General features: G+C 41.4%; 2 protein-coding genes across 16 annotated transcripts in view; one reads left to right on the top strand and one right to left on the bottom strand.

Moving 5' to 3' along the window:
• Nucleotides 1–2102, top strand: part of LOC308285923 (amyloid beta A4 precursor protein-binding family B member 1-interacting protein-like) — a 43178-nt gene extending 41076 nt beyond the window's left edge. For all 9 annotated transcript variants that reach the window (XM_080726845.1, XM_080726844.1, XM_080726849.1 and 6 more), the window contains 2 exons: nucleotides 73–190; nucleotides 1014–2102. In XM_080726845.1, coding sequence (XP_080582971.1) covers nucleotides 73–190; nucleotides 1014–1138 — 243 coding nt within the window. In that variant the 3' untranslated portion in view covers nucleotides 1139–2102. The remainder of the gene's footprint in view (nucleotides 1–72; nucleotides 191–1013) is intronic.
• Nucleotides 2103–7018: 4916 nt separating this feature from the next.
• The window catches only part of LOC308284662 (abl interactor 1-like), a gene marked incomplete at its 5' end in the record, with an annotated part of 70350 nt that continues 56529 nt past the window's right edge, over nucleotides 7019–20839 (bottom strand). For 4 of the 7 annotated variants that reach the window (XM_080725355.1, XM_080725356.1, XM_080725358.1 and 1 more), the window contains 3 exons: nucleotides 7019–7227; nucleotides 9171–9356; nucleotides 15668–15754. In XM_080725355.1, the coding sequence (XP_080581481.1) occupies nucleotides 7052–7227; nucleotides 9171–9356; nucleotides 15668–15754 (449 nt within the window). In that variant the 3' untranslated portion in view covers nucleotides 7019–7051. The remainder of the gene's footprint in view (nucleotides 7228–9170; nucleotides 9357–15667; nucleotides 15755–20839) is intronic. The other 3 variants (XM_080725360.1, XM_080725359.1, XM_080725361.1) reach the window with 1 other exon arrangement.

Raw genomic sequence — 20839 nt, 5'->3', positions numbered from 1 at the left:
ACAAATCACCATGTTATTTTGGCGTGTGTGTGTGTGTGTGTGTGTGTGTGTGTGTGTGTGTGTGTGTGATAGTATGGTTCCAGCCTGTATCAGAACTACCAGACTGCAGTGAAGAGGACCTCAGCTGTGTTCTCCACATTCAGCAGTCTGTCAGCGGCGAGGCAAACCACGCCTTCCACAGTCCAGAAAGGTAAAGCCTGCAACCTGAGCACACCCTGGAAAACAGGCATGGGAGTTACATGGAGAGAGAGAGAGAGATTGATTGATTGATTGATTGATTGATTGATTGGAAGCACTAGGTTTATTTTCTTAATATAAAATAGACTTTTTGGGAGATAAAATTCTTACATTCTTCATTACATCTGACTGTAACTGTTAACAATAAATGTGGTCTCTGCCTGCTCAGTGCTACAGGGCCTTCAAAAATATCACACAGTGCTCCTCAATCACTAATGACACAGACAGACAGACAGACAGACAGAATGAGAGAGCGAGGGGAAGAGAGTGTGTGTTGTGATGTCTCCTGACCCTGACAAGAAAACAAAATTTGTTGTTCTCGTTGAGTACCATGTGTATCCTCTCGAATATATAGTGCAGACTGCAGAGACAATTGTGTGTTCGTGTCGGCACAATTTATAGTTCCTAAACTCTAGGAATAGAGACTTGATTTGACACAGACAATAGTGTAAAAACTGTGCCCACAATTTAGAAATGGGGGTAGCCTACCGCCTAGTGCAGCTTTAATTGAAAATGTCATAAAACACTTACATTCTTACAGAGAGAAGGCGAGAGGGATAATATTGGAGGGGGGGGGGGGGGGGGGGGGGGGGTAGTCAGAGAGAAGAATCAGGGATAGGCCAGAGAAATGGGAAGAAAGAGAAGTGAGACAGAGAGAAGCATGGGGGGGGGGGGAGAAAGGCAACAAATCCTTGTTGAAGAAAATATCTGGAAAATAAGAAAATCGCCCTGAAAACTCTCGTCATCATTTGATCACGATTCTGTTCTCTTCACAGTGAATACCAACGGTCAGCAAACGCTCCCTCCTCCCCCACCTGCCGCCTTTATCGACGACCAATCAGATTCGGAGCCACTGCCAGACTTCCTCCCTCCACCTCCCCCGGACGTCCTCTTCTCTTGAAAGGAATCTCATGCCAGAGACATCCATAGCCCTCAATGGGTGTCAAACATTATTTTACATTTTGCAATTCGTCGTTGTCAGGTGGAAACCTTGTATGTCCAAAACGGTTCCTTTTTTATTATTATTACGAGTTAAAGTAGTGAAAATAGCCGATCTACAAGCACACAACGCCTTGCATCGCGAGGCGTGTGCTTGTAGATTGGCTATTTTCACTACTTTTGTGGAACACACTTGTATGATGAAGTGGGGCTTTAATTTACGAAAGAACAAACTATTTTGGAACTTTTGGAGCTTTTGGAACTTTTTGAAGGTTTCAGTGACGATTTGAAATATTAGTTTTCAATTATGAGTTGCGGATGTTCTTCTGTCTTGCTCTTATTCTGTCTTATTGAAACGGGAGTTTCCAAGCAAAGTCTGCTGTTTTGTTGTTTGAACCCCTGGGCTCACATGAGGGAAACCCAGGCTACCGCTAATCCAAAGCGGTGTCCCTCTTTTGAAAAGGTAGATAATAAGCCTCTGGACTCTTATGCTACATGCACGCATGATTGCAATGCCTGTATTGGTGCTGTCCATCATGCATTAGTCACAGCAAATAACTGGAAGTGATTGTCAAATATGTTATACACATGTTGTACAGATGTTACCGACTTGTATGAGAGGGTGTTTTCACTTGATTTCTTTCACTTGCAAATGTTTCTTGTCTTGTAATGGCTGCAAGCAGAGGAATTCTTAATGTGGTTTATTTATTCTTTAACATATTTATTTGTATCTGTTGGACAACATTGTGATACACATCATGGTAGCCTTTCAATAAATATGAATTCATTTATTATGTAGGTCTGGATCTCTCCATCAGATGGAATTCCCTATTTCACATAAGTAAACCAGTCTGGGTCCTGATCATAGTACTGGCATGATACTGACCATGATACAGCCAATGATACTGACCAGAGCACTGGCATGATACTGGCCATTATACTGACCAGATCAGGCACGTGCACACATAGACCCTGCCCTACCCTACCAGAAGGCAGCATTGAAGAGAATTCTCCAGAACTTGAATGCAGCATCTTATATTGAAAGAATTGCCCTCTCTGGGTAGAAATCTCTAGTATTGACTTGATTATGCTTAGTTCATTGTGGTATCACTCACTGAAAATAGCCGACCTCCATCTCCAAGCTCACAACGCATCCTAAAGGCCCTTTCAGACTTTCAGCCCCTGCTTCTCTAACATTCTCTGCACGTCCCTGGACCAGATTACTGGCATGATACTGACCGTGATACTGACATGATACTGACATGATACTGACATGCTATCAACGTGCTACTGACCATGATATTGACATGCTACTGACCATGATATTGACATAATAAATGTTTCAAAAAGTATAGAACATTATGTGAACAAAAATGATAGGGACTCAACAGTGAACAGAGACTGACAGACCCTCTTGTTCTGTAGATGATCCACAGTATAACTTTTCTGACAGGGAGGGACACCAGGTGAAAGTCACTAAACATTGGGACATATGGCTGCCTATACTGATGTAAAAAAAAAGTCAAATAATGGAAGATCAATCTGCCATATAACTGTCAGTTATTCATCTGTTGGGCTCTAGACATAACCACACCAAACCCATGTCAAGCTCAACCACCTCAAACCTAACCAGAGAACACATCTGGGCAGGGTCTAATAGGTCAGGTGAGGTGGGCACTATAGGAAATCTGGGCACCTCGACCTAAGAATTGTCTATAAAAAATATAGTATGTTCTATATGTCTGTCATTCTATGTTATACGAGTTAAAAATGTTACACAAGCCCAAAAGCTTTTTTGAGGTAGGCCTACTGTATCCTTTTAGTTGACCTTGTACCAGTGAACTGTATTGTCATGAAACTGTACCTTTTCCTTTTCCCATGCAAACTTATAATAAAGTGTTCAATCAATAGGCTACATGATCATTACATGCTTTAACATTCAACAGGTCTAAGACCTTTATTGTCGATTTTTTAAAGCATGTATTCTGTGTCTTACAGAGGATCGCCCCGATGGTCAATAACAATACATGGAAGACTCTAGACTGTTTAGCCCAGTGTTTCTCAAACTTAGATAGATAGATAGATAGATAGATACCTTTATTATCCCAAGGGGGAAACCCAAGTGCGGTCCCCAAATTATTTTGTGGGGTCCCCAGATGATTAGCTTAATGTAAAAAAAAAATTGTTTCACTCAACGGTAAACAAACCTACAGTACATAAGTGTATACAGGGTATCTGCACATTTATAAAGTGACAATTTAAGGACTTTCAAGACCATTTTAATACCAAATTGACCAAACTGTCAAATATAATAAAGCAAGAGGCGAAGTTGCGAACATTGTGAAAATAGCAGATAGCACATGCTCACAATGCCTTGCAGGCGTTGTGAGCATGTTGTGCGTTGTGTAGATCTGCTAGTTTCACAATAGTTATCTGTGGAACCGAGTCACATTAAATGTAATACCTACAATTCCAAGTGCTTGTCAGGGTGGGGGTCCCAAGTTCATATATGTTTATTTTGGGGGTCACAGCCTGAAAAAGTTTGAGAACCCCTGGTTTAGCCTTTCACAGCGACAACGGAAACGGGCCGCTCAGTGGATTGTTTCAATGAGCTGTTTATTACAAAAGGACTGTACATAAATTTCAATGAACACATCATATGTACAAACCAAGAGGAGAAGACAAATATTGGATCCTGTTCCTGTGAACATTAAGTTACAGTTTTGTTTACGTTTCATCATAAGAAAACACATACATAGAAGAAAGGCGCCTTGAGTCGTGATGCCCTGAAATGCTAGACGTTAAGTGGTAAACATTACAAAGTTCTGCAAGTGAGTGGTCATCTCATGGTTTCTCTAGGAAAAAAAGTATAAATAAATCAAATACAACTGCTAGCAAACCGTTAACTAGAAATGCAACAGGTAGAAAAAGTCAGTTCCTCGCCAAAAATTACCTTCGGAGATGTGGGAAAGAAATACAATCAATGATGGGATGTAATTAGCAAATCATTCCCAATAATACATGAAATGTACTGTTCATTTTGACTAGCTTTGCATTATAAAGAATCCTACACTAGCATGTGTGAGAACCTCAAATCCTGTAACCACAAATGGATTCTATAGAGGTTCCAAAGACAGATACCAAAAACTGCATGTGCCATTTCCTCAAGATTGCAATACTTCACTCAGAATGCACGCTGTACTGTAGAAAGAATTTCATTCCAAAATATACAGTACTGTATATACATCTTGAAAATAAGAAGAATTGTTCTATTCTATTTCTTATAGTCGAAAACTGTATTAAACTGAAAACTGTAGTCTGTAGTTTTACGAGCAAAGGTCTTAAGAAAATCTGTAAAAAAACTAAAGTAACATATTTCAATTCAATATTAATTATTATTTAAATAATAATTCAATAGTAACCAGAAGTGAGTTTTAACGTCCTGTCCATAAAGTTTATTTTGCGTTTGAGATATTTGTTAGAAATCAAGACAATCTGAAGTATTATAAAAAATATTATAATACTTTTGTTAATGTATATGTGTTCACTAAATTATACACTGAACACTGTTCAGTGTATAATTCAGTGATGGTATAAACCTCTTACCTTTTGTGTACAAACTAAAACTAATCTACAATGTAGTACATTTGAGCATGTATCATCATGCCAGATCACACGGTTGCCTGCCCTACATTCAGTATGATTAGAAAAAAAGCATGATTGAATGAGGTAACATTCAAAACCGTTTGAATGTTTACCCTTTGTTACAAAACGTGGAGATGGAACACATTCAGTACAATATTGTCTATATAGGTACAGTAGACCAGCCTTGTACTGAGGTTGTTATGGTACAGTAGGTGATTACGGTTACTGAGCACCAAAGTAAAGCACCATACCAGTACTGGAAACACTAGAAGATACTACTCTAATGCTGTAATGGTTAAGCCAGACTAGGGCATTTACGACAAGTCGACTCAGTCGACTTCATTACACAAGTCGACTCCCACCAGAGAAAGTCAAAAGTCGATGTTGAAAAAAAAAAAAACGTTCTATTGTAAAAATAGCAGATCTACATGCTTAGCATGTAGATCGGCTATTTTCACAATTTCTGCCTCTATATATCTGACAATTTGGACAATGTTTAATTTGCCATTTTAGAGGTATTAAAAACTCCTTAAATTTAGAAATGTGAAGATACCCTCTATACACTTAAACTTTATGTTGGTTTGTTTAGAGTTGAGTGAGAAAACAATGTTTTACATTAAGTTAATCATCTGGGGACCCCCAAAATAATTGGGGGGGTCGTGTGTGATGTGATGACGTCATCAAACGATAAAGTCGACATCAACTCAACTTTTTACTGAGTCGAGTCGACTTGCAAAAATCACAAGTCGTTAATGCCCTAAGCCAGACTTGCACTTCATCGTATGCCGACAATAGATGATAACGGCATAGAAATGAAGTATTAGTAGAACTCTTACGAGGCTTAAATGCAACTCTGGTGTTTGTGATCGAAGCCGTAATGGAAAGGAAGCCGCCAATCTCGGATGAATGTTCAGTGCAGCTCTTCCGAGACAACGGGAAGAAAAAAAAAGAAACGTGACAATTAAAAACACACAAAATGCATCTTCTTCCTCTTCTTCACATTTGCTCGTTTGAAGCGATTCCCAATCCTCAGGGACCTTTTGCTACAGTGGCTGGACAGCATATTAACTAGATCGGTGACGATCAAGTGCTCAAAAATATGACACAGTCATGTTTCTTTGTAAGAAAGTAAATGTGTGTTAGCTAAAGGTAAAATGGCACTGTGCGTGATAAATAACAGAAGAAAGAATAAAAATAGTCCAGTAAAAACAAAATAATAATAAAAAAGGTGGTTTTGGAGCTCAAAACCATCCAATCTTGGCATCTCCTCACTTCCGACTGACCCATCTCCATTGACACAGATGGAAACTCACAGGTGAAACACTCTACAAACAAATGTACTGGTAGCTTCTCACATTACAGTATATACAATTTATAGACAAAAACAACTTCACCAGGAACAAGCAACTTAAACGGGTCATATCTTTAGTTTTTGTGTGTTTTTTTGTTTTGTTTTGTTGTTGTTGTAATGCATTATATATAATCATTAGTATACCCTTTTTAAACATCAATGGATTCCTCAACCACAACTGGCCCCCATTCCTCTGACCGCTGACATCGACGCATAGCATAGTCAATAGATAGCTCAAAGTTATTGTTTTTTTTTTTAACCCCTTTAACATTAGCAACATAGACAATGACGATATCAAACATTCTGTCATGTCTATCTACAGTATTGTTGTCGTCTGTTGTGGTTGTTGTAGTAGACAAAGTCAGACCGTTGTTTTCATTTGTGATGGGACTGGGGTGGTCTGCTGGTCTACAGTGGAAAATAAAAGAATGGATATTTTGCACGACTTATGAATATCATCTTCATATTCATGTCCATCAAAGTTTTCCTTGAATCCCAAGCAAAACACGACCATTCAAAACTCTGTATAGTGACACTTTCGGCCATGGCGAGTTCTAGCCTTGCTTGTGCTACCCAAATAAGAAGCATTTCAATCTTTTGCTTCTAAAAGAATCTTTAAAAACCAACAGACCCTAATTGTGGGATCTCTCATACGACTGATTATCCTTTGAAAAGAACGAAAGCTGTGGCAGAAGACCCCCCACCCCCCCCCCCCCCCCCCCCCCTCCTTCGAATACTACAACATGGCACTTGATTCAAAATGGTGGTCGCATGAACTGCTGTTGTCACTGTTTTGCTTTACAATACGTCTTCACGGTTTCGAGTTGTGTGTTCATAAACGGAGGCTTATGTTTTGTTTTTAGTGGTTTCTTTTTTGCTTCAGTCGGCGTAGTGCATGATGGACTCCACGTAGTTTCCGGGGAAGAGTCCCGTGACGCCGTTGCTGACCCCTTCATACCAGCCGTCGTCGTTCTTCTTGATGATGTAGATGATGGCTCCTTCCATGAAGGACAGCTCGTCCTCCTTGTCCTTGGAGTAGTCGTAGATGGCCACCACTGGAGAGGGGGATGACCACACACACACACACACACATAGTCAAGGTCCGAAAACAATGAGACAAAGTGAACATTGGGACAAAGTGCTGTTGGTGGAAAAAGTACTCAAATTGTTTACTCAAGTTAAAGTATCAATACGGCAATCAGTGTTGGGGAAAGTTCACTTTCAAAATGAACTAGTTCAAGTTCAAGTTCAAAACTTCTAAAATGAACTAGTTCAATAAAATTCTACATTTTGAACTAAAGTTCATGGTTCCCCAAAATGAACTAACTTACCGGTAGTTCTTTTTCGTTCTTTTTTAAACCATAATATTTTTATACTTTTGGCTATTCAAATGTATTTTTTTTTTACATTGCTGCAAGCTATTATTTGTCAAAATTATTGACACATGAGCCCATATAGAACCACACACAGCAATTATTTCATCCAACTTAACATTGAAGTGCCCACAATATTTAGGTGCCCACTAGTGCCAATTCTTCCTGGCTGCACTGTGAAGCCAGAGGTTTCTAAACGTCGCGCACATCTGCATGTTTCCGCATTGGTTAAAATAGCTGATCTACAAGCTCACGTTGTCTCGTGGATGCGACGCGTTGTGAGCTTGCAGATCAGCTATTTTCGGCATGCAACACACGTCATACGACGAAGTATAGACAGGCTTTACTTGCGAGACGTAATGAGGCGGAGACTCACACACTGACACACAGCACTTGATGTGAAGAGAAGCACCCAGGCAGACAGCACCGCGGCGCTCAGATATCAACTTTCGCGAGGTTTGCGAGGCTGCAGCTGGGTGATATTGGGGCATGTGAATGAAAAGAAAGATGCGAGGATAGACGACTGCGGACCGCCGCACGAACGAGCAAAGTTTAAATAGAAGTGGTAAATGTATGTTTTGTAATAATAATAATACAGTATATGACCCAGCGGGTCATTTGCTGCATATCACTGGCAGACTCTCTTTCCCTGAAAGACCCCCAAAATACCATCACATCATGTGGATCCACATGGGAACGGCATGGTTGTAATGTGGATCTCGGTCTGACTTCATGAAACCGGCCTGTGTCAGTTGTCTCTGACATATCTATGACATATGACTCAAGATTTTTGGCAGGGTTTGAACCAGATCTAAGCCCCTTTGAGTTACATAAAAAAGAAGAAAGTGAAAGAAATGAGGAGGTTTTAATCTAGCCCACTGATCAGTCAGACAGACATCTCTCTCTCACTCACACACACACACACACACACACACACACACACACACACACACACACACACACACACACACACACACACACACACACACACACACACAGAGAGAGAGAGAGAGAGAGAGAATAGCCTCCTGCAGAACCACGTCATAAAAATACTCTGTATATTCTGCCCCCCAAAAAGCCAAATACTTTCAGTTACATCACTCAGTTTGAGAACTAGGCACCATTTACACTGGCAGCCAAAGCCAGCCTGAATCAGATCTGTGCCACTTCCAGATTGGAATCCGATTTGTTTAAATAAGTCTAAAATACAAACAAGTCACATGGAATCCGAATTTTACAAATGTGACTTGAGCCACATTCAGAGGTGTTTTCAGATCTGATTCAAATCTGATTTGTAAAGATGTGTCTCATTCTGAACGCAGTAACCTGATCTACCAACCCAAGTCGCATATCAAACTGTCCAAAACGTCACTTGCAATTGACCTGAGTGCCACTGACATCATTACAGAGTGCGAGAATTTAATCGCAGGGCGGCTTTGGGATGACGTTGTTGAAATCACGAACCGCAGGAAAGTGCCTCCAGGAAGAACCAAACCTTTGTCCTAAGCACTCCAACGTACAATTTCCATAATCTCAGCAGAATCTGTCAAAGCCACTGCCTTAAATATAATGACATTAGCAGGAATTAACACAGAAGCATAACGAAAGAATTCCAAAATGCTCACCTTTCTCTACGTAAGCCTTGGGGGCCCACTGGGGGTCCCCGTCGGCGTAGGGGTCGCTGTAGTGCACCACCGACGCGTCCTCCTCCTCGTAGTCCACAGGCGGAGGCGGGGGAGGGGGCGAAGGCTCCTCGAACATGGCCACGTCCTCCGGGGGAGGTGGGGGGGGAGGCGCTGGGCTGTCCGATACTGGAGGAGAGGGGAGAGAGACAGAAACGCCATGGACAGCAGGGTTACAGAGGTGACTCGTCTTCTCTCAATTGTAACATAGTTCAGTGTTTCTCAAACTTTCACATTTCAAGGTCTCTCCTTAACTCTGACAGCGTAAAATGGAAATTTGACAGTTTGATATGGGACTTGGGTGGGTAGATCATGTTACTGCGTTCAGACTGAGACGCATCTTTGAATCAGATCTGAAACCACCTCTGAATGTGGCTCAAGTCACATTTGTAAAATTCGGATTCCATGTGACTTGTTTGTATTTTAGACTTATTTAAACAAATTGGATTCCAATCTGGAAGTGGCACAGATCTGATTCAGGTTGGCTTATTGGCTGCCAGTGTAAATGGGGCCTAGTTCTAATTCAATCTATCACTGTATCGTTGTTTACTCTGTTGTCAATAATCTGCCGTGCAGTAGGTGCAACTTACCATGATGGTGTGTGTGTGTGTGTGTGTGTGTGTGTGTGTGTGTGTGTGTGTGTGTGTGTGTGTGTGTGTGTGTGTGTGTGTGTGTGGATGATTGATCCCTGTCCTGACCAAGACAAAATGATGCTGCTAAGCAACAGATTGCCTATACACGCATGTAATAGCATGACTGTCCACCAGAGGGCAGCTAAGCGCCGGGGCACTGCGCTAACTCTATATGACTCATCATCAATACACTTACAGAATGTACAAACGATACTAATGCCACATTCATTACCGGTCCGGGACTCGTAGAGTTTATCAATAATGTAATCTTCTCAAGAATACACAGGATGTGCTATTTTTAGACATGCCAAACATGCCCACCCCGGTGTTTCTGGGTTTCAGTGGCTTCTGTAGGCGTTATTGAAAATCTTTATCTATTGCTTTCATCAGCAATATAAAAAACTAAAATCTCCCCTCCGCTTCACTTTGAAAGACAGAGCCATATATACTGTAGTGTACATCAAATTGCAAAAATAAACGATTTAGAACATTTTAGTAATGTTAATCTTTGTCTATAATGACATCCCTAAATTAGGGACACCAGGTATGAGCTGAGATAGTGTATATCACATGAGTTGGTGTGCTTATCGGTACACTCACACTTGGCCCTAACAGCAGTCAGTCTGTGCACGTGCTGTGCGTGCCATCTGATTAATTCATAGTCCAGTTGTTGAATTAACCACAGGGCCAGTGTTTCCAGCCAGCGTGGGGGAGGGGGGCACGGCTGACTGATTCCCCTGGTTCCATGAAATATGCACACGCAGTTCTACAGGTTAAAGCTGCTGACAGGAAAGCTCGTTTCTTTTTTTTTAGGTACTTGCAGCGCTCCGATGCACTGCAGCAGCTCAAGGTGTTTGACGCGTGTTTTCTCATGACGACATGATGAAAAAATTAAAACAACATTGTAATACTAGTTGTGGGCTCGCCTGTAACAGGCGAGCACACTTTAGATGTTGTCATTATTTATTTATTGTGGGCTCGCCTATAAGGCGAGCACACTTTAGATATTGTCATTATTTATTTATCTATCAGGCAATCAGTAGACGGGATCTTCGGTTCCTTTCTACTCCTACATACTTAGTGAGAAAATGAAAATAAAAACATCAATGTGTTCAGTTTACAGTGGCGAAGTGTGCTATTATTTTTTATAGCAATCGGCCAAATGGTGGCGCTGTAGGAAGCCTTCGAAAGTGCGATCTTTGAACAGGTATAGCTCATGCTGTGTTATACATACAGCCATGAAACCTGTATACACTTATGCGTCTCCTCATGCCGAACAACTTTTTCCCTCTAACTTTTGACCTCTGACCTTTAGGTCTCCCACAATTCGGAATTATATGAAAAACAGTAAAAATCTATCTCCTCCTGGGATTTTCGCGTCAAGTGCACAAAACTTTTTTCACATGAACTTTGGACCAATACGGTCAGATTGATCAACCAGATTTTTTTTAAAGTGAAATATAATTTTTTAATAATTTAATCAATATTGCGGTTTTATGCAAATTATTCTTCGGCCTCTAAATCATACATGCAAAGGTACACGTTCATGGCATTTGGCAAAGATGTGGAGGGTTAGTCAAAGTATCACTGAAACCAATTTTATTCCAATCGGCCAAAGGGGGGCGCTATACGAAGCGTTTGAAAATTCAAACTTCAAACGGGCATAAGTCATGACTCGTTTCGTTTGAAGACATGCAACTTGTTATACGCGTGCTTTGACTCGAGCGGAAGACATCTGTGTCGTTGTTAAGTAAGCTCCGCCCTTCGATTTTCCGCCATTTTGAGCAGTTTGTAAAACGCGTAAACCCGCTTTTATTCTGGAATTTTCGCTCCACGTGCACAAAACTCTTTTTTACGTGAACTTTGGACCGATATCTAAAGATCTGTCAGATCGGATTTCTTTAAAATTGAAACATGCTTTTTTAAATAAATTCAATGAATATTGCAGTTTTATGCAAATTATTCTTCTGCCTCTAAATCATACATGCAAAGTAACATGTTCATGGCATTTGGCAAAGATGTAGAGTGTTAGTCCAAATATCACTAAAACCAATCTTACCCCAATTGGCCAAAGGGGGGCGCTATATCATTTTGAGCAGTTTGTGAAACGCTTAAACCCATTAGGATTTTTTTTTTTGCAATTTGCATGAAACATTCTACACACAATCTAAGGACCTTTATCTAATATGCCTATGAAGTGCACACACACAAAAAAATAAAAAATAATAATGAATATAGCTGCAAGCAGCGATAAAGTGGCCAAAGCCAAAAACACCTCAAATCATGAACACAGCCTGCAATGGGTGTGAAATCTTGCAAGCACATTCCCAATAGGTCAAGGAACAGATACCACCCTTCTTACATTGGCCTGTTATAGCGCCACCAGCGGGTCAACTTTTGCACAACACATTTTTCGAACAAAATGGACCAATCTTTGACGTCAGTAACGTCAAAGAGAGCACTGCCTGCGATCTTGACATTTTGTACTTTTATAGCCATTGTTTTCCGGCTTGAAGCGAGCCCACAATTGTTTCGAAGGAACAATATTTTTCTAGTTTATTTATCTAGTAAGTAGACGGGATTTTCGGTTCCTTTCTACTCCTACATACTTAGTGAGAAAATGAAAATAAAAACATCAATGTGTTCAGCTTACAGTGGGGAAGTGTGCTATTACTTTTTACAGCAATCGGCCAAATGGTGGCGCTGTAGGAAGCCTTCGAAAGTACGATCTTTGAACAGGTATAGCTCATGCTGTGTTATACATACAGCCATGAAACCTGTATACACGTATGCGTCTCCTCATGCCGAACAACTTTTACCCTCTGACTTTTGACCTCTGACCTTTAGGTCTCCCACAATTTTGAATTATATGAAATACAGTAAAAATCTATCTCCTCCTGGGATTTTTGAGTTAAGCGCACAAAACTTTTTTCACATGGACTTTGGACCAATACCTATACAGTCTATGTGGTGAGAAGTTTGTACGTTAAACCATTAATTTTTAATAATTCAATTCATATTGCGGTTTTATGCAAATTATTATTCTGCCTCTAAATCAAACATGCAAAGTGTTACTTTCATGGCATTTGGCAAACATGTAGAGGGTTAGTCCAAATATCCCTGAAACCAATCTTATTCCAATTGGCCAAAGGGGGGCGCTATACGAAGCGTTTGAAAATTCAAACTTCAAACGGACATAAGTCTTGACTCGTTTCGTTTGAAGACATGCAACTTGTTACACGCGTGCTTTGACTCAAGCGGAAGACATCTGTGTCGTTGTTAAGTAAGCTCCGCCCTTAGATTTTCCGCCAATTTGAGCAGTTTGTAAAACGCGTAAACCCGCTTTTATTCTGAAATTTTCGCGTCACGTGCACAACACTTTTTTTACGTGAACTTTGGACCGATATCTAAAGATCTGTCAGATTGGATTTCTTTAAAATTGAAACATGCTTTTTTAAATAATTCAATGAATATTGCATTTTTATGCAAATTATTCTTCTGCCTCTAAATCATACATACAAAGTAGCATGTTCATGGCATTTGGCAAAGATGTAGAGTGTTATTCCAAATATCACTAAAACCAATCATACCCCAATTGGCCAAAGGGGGGCGCTATATCATTTTGAGCAGTTTGTAAAACGCTTAAACCCGTTTTTATTCTAGGATTTTTTTTGCAATTTGCATGAAACATTCTACACGCAATCTAAGGACCTTTATCTAACATGCCTATGAAGTGCACACAAAAAAATTATAAAATAATAATAATAAATATAGCTGCAAGCAGCGATAAAGTGTCCAAAGCCAAAAACACCTCAAATCATGAACACAGCCTGGGATGTGCGTGAAATCTTGCAAGCACATTCCCAATAGGTCAAGGAACAGATACCAACCTTCTCACATTGGCCTGTTATAGCGCCACCAGCGGGTCAACTTTTGCACAACACATTTTTGGAACAAAATGGACCAATCTTTGACGTCAGTAACGTCAAAGAGAGCACTGCCTGCGATCTTGACATTTTGTGCTTTTATAGCCATTGTTTTCCGGCTTGAAGCGAGCCCACTATTGTTTCGAAGGAACAATATTTTTCTAGTTAGCATATCGTTGCTGTCGGGGAAGAAAGCGCCTATCTCCATATTTGTCTCCACCAGCCGAAAGGCATGGGGAGACTATGTTTTGCACGGCACCTGTCCGTCCGTGTGTGTGTGTGTCCGTGTGTCCTCTCCTTCTGTCTGTGTAGGCTACAGCTAATCTCATCAAATCATGAGAGTGCAATTTCCGTAAAGTTTTGCACGCATATTCCAACTAGGCCGAAAAAGACAGTCACTTAAAAATTGTAAAATCAGCATCATGGTGGCGCTACACCAGCCTGATTTGTGTTTTTTTCTATAACTCCACCGAAACTTTGTATGCACACTCCCTACAGGCTAAAGATAAACCTTTGCCCTGCATTTCTCAAATTTGCATTACTAGCCCTTACCCGTTCAAAGATATGAGCTCCAAAATGATGTGCAGTGTGTGGGTTATGGGATGTGCACTGTGCACACAGTATATGAGGGATGGAAAGTAACTTTAACTGGTGCTTGCATGATGTACTGTAGGAGCATCAATGTAAGAAACCTGTTTCGTTTAATGGCTACAGAGATACTGTCCCCCCCCAGCCCGCCCGCCCACCCGCCTGCACACACACCCGCCTGCCTGCACACACACACACACACACACACACACACACACACACACACACACACACAGAGCTGGTTAAACATTTTGCCTCAAGCTAGATGCAGAATAGATGCGCCTCATGCTAGATGCAGAATAGATAGTAGATACACCATAAAAATGCTAATATACAGCATACGATTTGTGAAAGTGACAATCGGGCTTCACAGTTATGTCAGGTGTGTTCATATGCTGATGGTGATGCGATTTCAGACCAATTGCTCCAGCCACAGAGGAGAAACGCTGTGACAGACAGACACTCACTCACTCACTCACTCACTCACTCAGACATTCGCAAAATTATAGTATAGATATAGCGCCACCAGGAGGCTGACTTGCGTAAAACCATTTTTTATACGACTCCTTCAGATTTTATCCAAATTTCACGTAACTTGCTACACATGATCTCTATAGTCATGTGATCAAGATGGATATCTTTCATATTCCATCCTGATTGGCTAAGATTTCCTTCCAAAGTTTGAAGGATTGGTCTGTTTTGAACAAAATGCCTCAAATCATGAATGTATTGTGGAATTTGTGTGAAACTTTGCACACACATTCCCACTAGGTCAAAGAACAAATGTCACCTTTTTCACATTGGCCTGTTATAGCGCCACCAGTAGGTCAACTTTTGCAAATCACATTTTTAGAACAAAATGGCTACCTGGTGCAGTGCTCGGAAGAGCACTGCTTCTAGTTTTACTCTCCGTTAGTTTTTTCGTAAACCACAACAGCCTCACGTGCAAAGCATCAAAAGTAGCAGATCCACAAGCGACCCGTTTCAAGCTTGTAGATCAGCTAGTTTAGCTATTTTTGAATCTGCACGTGCGCGCACACTGCTCTCTGTTGCCATGGCAGCAGACAGACATCAGAGGGAGATGTGTCCACACCGTGCATGAAAAGTGCACGAGTGTGCACCGTGCACAGGAAACGCACGCGGCCTCCGATAGTGGCGGCGGCAAGAAGGCGTGGCGTGTGGCGATTCGCGGGAAGTGATGGGGAAAAGCAAGGCGCTTGCTGACTGACGATAAGAGACATGAGTGAATATGATGATGTCCATGTGTGTGCGGTGTGTGCATGTGTGGACTCACTGCTCTCCTGCATTCTCGCCACAAAGCCGGTCAGTGGTATCTGTGGGGTCAGCTGCACCATGGGAGGAGGAGGGGGCGCCACAGACACTGGAGCAGCAACAGACATATACACAGCAACAGACAGAGAGACACAGAGAGAGAGACAGAGACAGAGACAGAGAGAAAGACAGAAAGAGAGTAGAGAGAGAGAGAGAGAGAGAGAGAGAGAGAGAGAGAGAAGACAGATGGAGAGCCAGACAGGGAGGGAGAAAATAGAAAAAACATCAAAGCTTGTAAGCGAGCAGCAAACGGGTGCAGTGAGCGTTACTGAGCAGCCCATTAGACTGTGAGCCTGAATGCTGCTGGACCAAAACACCACCGCTCTCCTTCTCTTTACTTTCATTCAGCTAAAAGAGTAGTAGTAGGCACACATTATAATTCTCTATGTTAATGTACCTCAGAGTGAAACAGAATCTGTCAAGAGTTACATTAACATTGAGAATATAACAGTTTAATCGTCTCTCAGGCTCAGTAAAACACCTCTCGTCAGCATCTGTTCTCTGAGTCACAGATGCCAAAATCTGGCAGACGACAATAGACTGCTGCTGCTGCTGCTACCGGTAGACGACTTGCACTCGCTGCGCTTCAAAGAAACCCAAAAATAATTAGTGTAGCGAGGCGACAGCTCCACTGACGCAGCAGAGAGAGAAAGAGAGAGAGAGAGAGAGCACATAGGGGCGTTTTGCACAGGTCTAGCGTTCGTTGGCCACAATTCCAAACTCTAGGCCGGTTTTGTTTTAGAGAGCTCCCTACAGGCAGCTGGAGTTATTTGTTCACAAATAAATAATTGTGTCTCGACCGGTTGAATAAATGCAACAAATATATAGACCAGGGGTCTTCAACGTTTTCAGGCCAAGGAGATGAGAGAGATGAAGCAGGGACCCCTACAACCCATAGATTCCATATAGTTTCATCGTTTGACAGCACAATCATCAGTGTATTTTGGATTCATGTCAATATGTGTTTTCAGATATGTAACCACTTGAACCGTCAATAATTAATAAACTTGACCTTTCACTCTGTAGTCTGCTCTTTTTCTCCTCTACACCAAACCTCTTTGCCAAAAATTGCCGATCTACAAGCTCACAACGCCCTGTGCTGTGAGGCGTTGTGAGCTTGTAGATCGGCTATTTTTGGCTAAAGTTCTCAGAATATGGACGCTATGGTTCAAGTGGTTAATTAAAAAAAAGAGAGAAAAAAGTTTCTACCACAAGAGGATTTGGAGGACCCCCTGTAGTAACTCTGAGGACCCCCTGTTGAAGACCCTTGACGTAGACCATGCAAGGCACCAACCTGCTCATCGGGAGCAATTAGGGGTTCAGTGTGTTACTGAAGGACACTTCGACACTAGCTCTGGGGGAGTGTATACAGGGTACCGTATATGCATTATGCACATTTCTAAAGTGACAATTTAAGGACTTTTTAAGACTTTTTTTTATACCTCTGAAATAAAAATGTAATTGAGTCAAACGTACCGTCATCAACAAACCATACCATAAGTATTTGACAACCTGTATTTTTTACAGCTTTGGTCCCAGGGATTCTTTAAATCAGGGGTCTTAAACAGGGGGTCAGGACCCCTAGGGGGTCCTCAGAGTTACTACAGGGGGTCCTTCAAATCTTTGTGTGATAGAAACTTTTTTTCTCCTTTTTTATATTAACCATGTGAACCCTAGTGTCCTTAATCTGAGAACTTTAGCCAAAAATAGCCTGCGAGGCGTTGTGAGCTTGTAGATCAGCTATTTTTGGCAAAGAGGTTTGGTGTAGAGGGGAAAAAGAGCAGCCTAAGTACATAGTGAAAGGTCAACTTTATTAAGTATTGACGGTTCAAGAAGTGGTTAAATATCTGAAAACACAAATTGACATGAATCCAAAATACACTGATGATCGTGCTGTCAAACGATGAAACTATATGGAATGAATGAAAAGGTTGTGGGGGTCCCCGCTTCATCTCTCTCTCTCAGCTAAGGGGTCCTTGGCCTGAAAACGTTAAAGACCCCTGCTTTAAATAAATATATCAAATGGAGTTCTGTGGCCTAATTGCATATCAAACTGGGGATGGTTGGAATTGAAAAGGCTGAGAAGCAATGCTCTAACAAGCGTCCCCGCCCATAGACAGGTGCGTCACACCAAATTCTGGGCCCTGGGTACAAGGATTCACTGTGGGCCCCCCATGAATGTTAACTATTGAAAAATAGCAGATATACAAGCTCACGGCGCGGCACCGAGTGCCGCGCTGCGAGCTTGTAGATCTGCTATTTTTGAAAAATTGTGAAAATGTGTGCAAGAAACCTATGTTTCCATGTCAGTGATGCTCAGATGCTCAAACGTTTTCATGTGAAGGACCCCCAAAATTATATGTATTTAGCCACGGACCCCCATCTAAAAATATTTAGTTCCAGGGACCCCCCCAGAAGCAAAATTTGAGTTTCAAATGTTCACTTAAAAAATACATAATATTCAAAGATTTGTGCACATTTTCACAACTTTTCAAAAATAGCAGATCTACAAGCTCGCAGCGCGGCACTCGGTGCCGCGCTGTGAGCTTGTATATCTGCTATTTTTCAATAGCTAAAGTTACTAGGGCCCCTCCACCTTGGGCCCCAGTAACTCCTACCCCTTGTGACGCCCCTGCCCACAGACATGATGTCACACGGCCAGCCAGGCCCGTCTGGCCGGGTCCAGACACACTGTGATGTCTTCATGAATCATTATCAGTGTGGCTTTCACCCTCGCACACACTGTTGTACAACTAATACTGCTGCATGGAACACCAGGGCCCGTGTTATCCACAGCACAGGATGAGATGGTTTTAGATGCAGCCCCACACATGAAACACAGGATTCTTAAAGGAGAAGTTCACCCCCAAAATGACTTTTTTTCCTATCGATTACTCATGCCATGGAGAGTAGAGTTCAATAATATTTTTGGGTTTTTGTCACATTCCTAAGACAAAAATTTGATTCGAGTAAATTTACCCCCCATTGATTTTGGATGGGGGTAAATTTATTATTAATTTTTGCTATCTTTAAAACAGTTTTTTTTTTCTTCTTTCTTCTTCTTTTCTTTTTTATCTTCTCTAATAGTTTGAAACATCTCTAAATAGTGGTGCAGATTCTAGAGCTTATTTATTTTTACATCTTAATTCTGATTAATTAAGTTAGTTAATTGTATGGTTTCAATGTACAGATTATTTATTTTTTGATATACAGTTTAGACTGATGAATGCGACGTATTCTTGCTATGATCCTAGATTACTATCTCTATGAAATTGATGTATTAACCCGTGTTTACTTTGCTTACAGTAAATCGCTCCGGATTAAGAGTAATATTTTAACATGGCCTTGATATCGATGTAGGTAAAACCAACCATATCATCCCTTAAATCAGTGATCCGATCGCCAATCGCGGATGCTCTCACGAGGGCACGGCCTGCAGCTGGCAATGGCCAACAGACCAGGACACACGCGCGTCTCTGCTTCGCATTTTTTTTTTGTTTTACCCGGAGTTTGACCTTGTGCTACGGGAGTGTTTTATGCTCGGAGGGGGGCTAACCATCTAACTAATTCATGGTCCGGGTTGTTGAATTAATCAGAGGCCACTTGGGAGAGGAGGGGGGCTACGCCGATTTCTCCAATTCTATAAAGATTTGCCACACGGTTACGCAGGTGAAAGCTGCTGACAGGAAAGCTCAAGTTGTTAAAGCTGAATGCTTCTAGTAAGACCACTTCACTTCCAGCATTCCAGTACGTTCGGCCCAGAGTAGCTCTTAAATCCACTTTAATGGAAGGTCTTCACGCCCACTGGACACTAATGTCTTTTTATTCCAGCCATGTCCATTCACAGCTACACCACATGAACAAAGCAGGGCTGGGGAAATGAAAATGGTTTTATTTTCATTGTGTCTTTCAACAGTGAACAGTGAAAACGATGAATAAAAAGAATCTCCTCTCCGTCTCTCCTATTGTTTAATTGTGTTAACCACTTGCTCACAAGCATATATACGACGCGTCGTTGCGAACATGTAGATCACAACGTTTTGTAGGTTTTTACCATTTTTGACGCTATGAGTATGACATGCCCAAAATGGGGACATCAGGTTGAAAGTGGTTAATGATGTATGGCAGGGGTCTTCAACAGGGGGTCCGGGACCCCTATGGGGTCCTCAGAGTTACTACAAGGGGTCCCCCAAATCTTTGAGTGATAGAAAGTTTTTTTTTCTACTTTTTTTATATTAACCACTTGAACCCAATATTCTGAGAACTTTAGCCAAAAATAGCAGATCTACAAGCTCACAACGGTGAGCTTGTAGATCGGCTATTTTCGGCAAATAGCTTTGGTGCAAAGGGGAAAAAGAGCAGACTAAGTACAGAGTGAAAGTTCAAGTTTATTAAGTATTGACGGTTCAAGTGATTAAATATCTGAAAACACAAATTGACATGAATCCAAAATACACTGATGATTGTGCTGTCAAACTAAAGCGGTCCTTGGCCTTGAAAACGTTGAAGATCCCTGATGTATGGTATTGACATATGCCCAAATATGGTTATGATGTGTCATCATGGTAGCTTGGTATTTATCGATACTATTGTGCTGTGCTGGCTGGTGGAGGTGGCATTAAATCCCTGCTAAGTCCCAGCTCAGACATCGAGATGTCTGTTCCCAGACTAATTATCTCCTCCTCTGTCCCGGTGTCCATGCCAAGGAAGATGTTTGTGTCTGCAGTGGGAAGCCATTAGCGTCATGGATGCTGAGGTAAATCTCTGCTGCTCTGACTGCTACTTTACTGCAGCGGCCTTTTCAGGCAGTGACCCCCAAAATAATCATATTTTAACTGGGGACCCCCCACCCTGACGAGCACTAAGAGTTGAGGCATTGCATTTTCTATAACACGGTTCTATTGCTCACAACGCCTCGCAACGCAGATATTTTCACAATTTCTGTATCTAATATTTGACAATTTGGACAATGTTTAATTTGTCATTTTACAGGTATTAAAAAGTTATGTTGATTTGTTTACTGTTGAGTGAGAAAACAACGTTGCACATTAAGTCAATCATCTAGGGACCCCACAAAATAATTTGGGGATCCCCTGGGGGTCCCGACCCACAGGTTGAGAACCACTGCTTCACA

Source organism: Nannobrachium achirus (assembly GCF_963921795.1).
Source record: "Nannobrachium achirus genome assembly, chromosome: 5".
In the NCBI taxonomy this organism is placed as follows: Eukaryota; Metazoa; Chordata; class Actinopteri; order Myctophiformes; family Myctophidae; genus Nannobrachium; species Nannobrachium achirus.
This window is presented reverse-complemented; position numbering and strand designations above follow the sequence as displayed.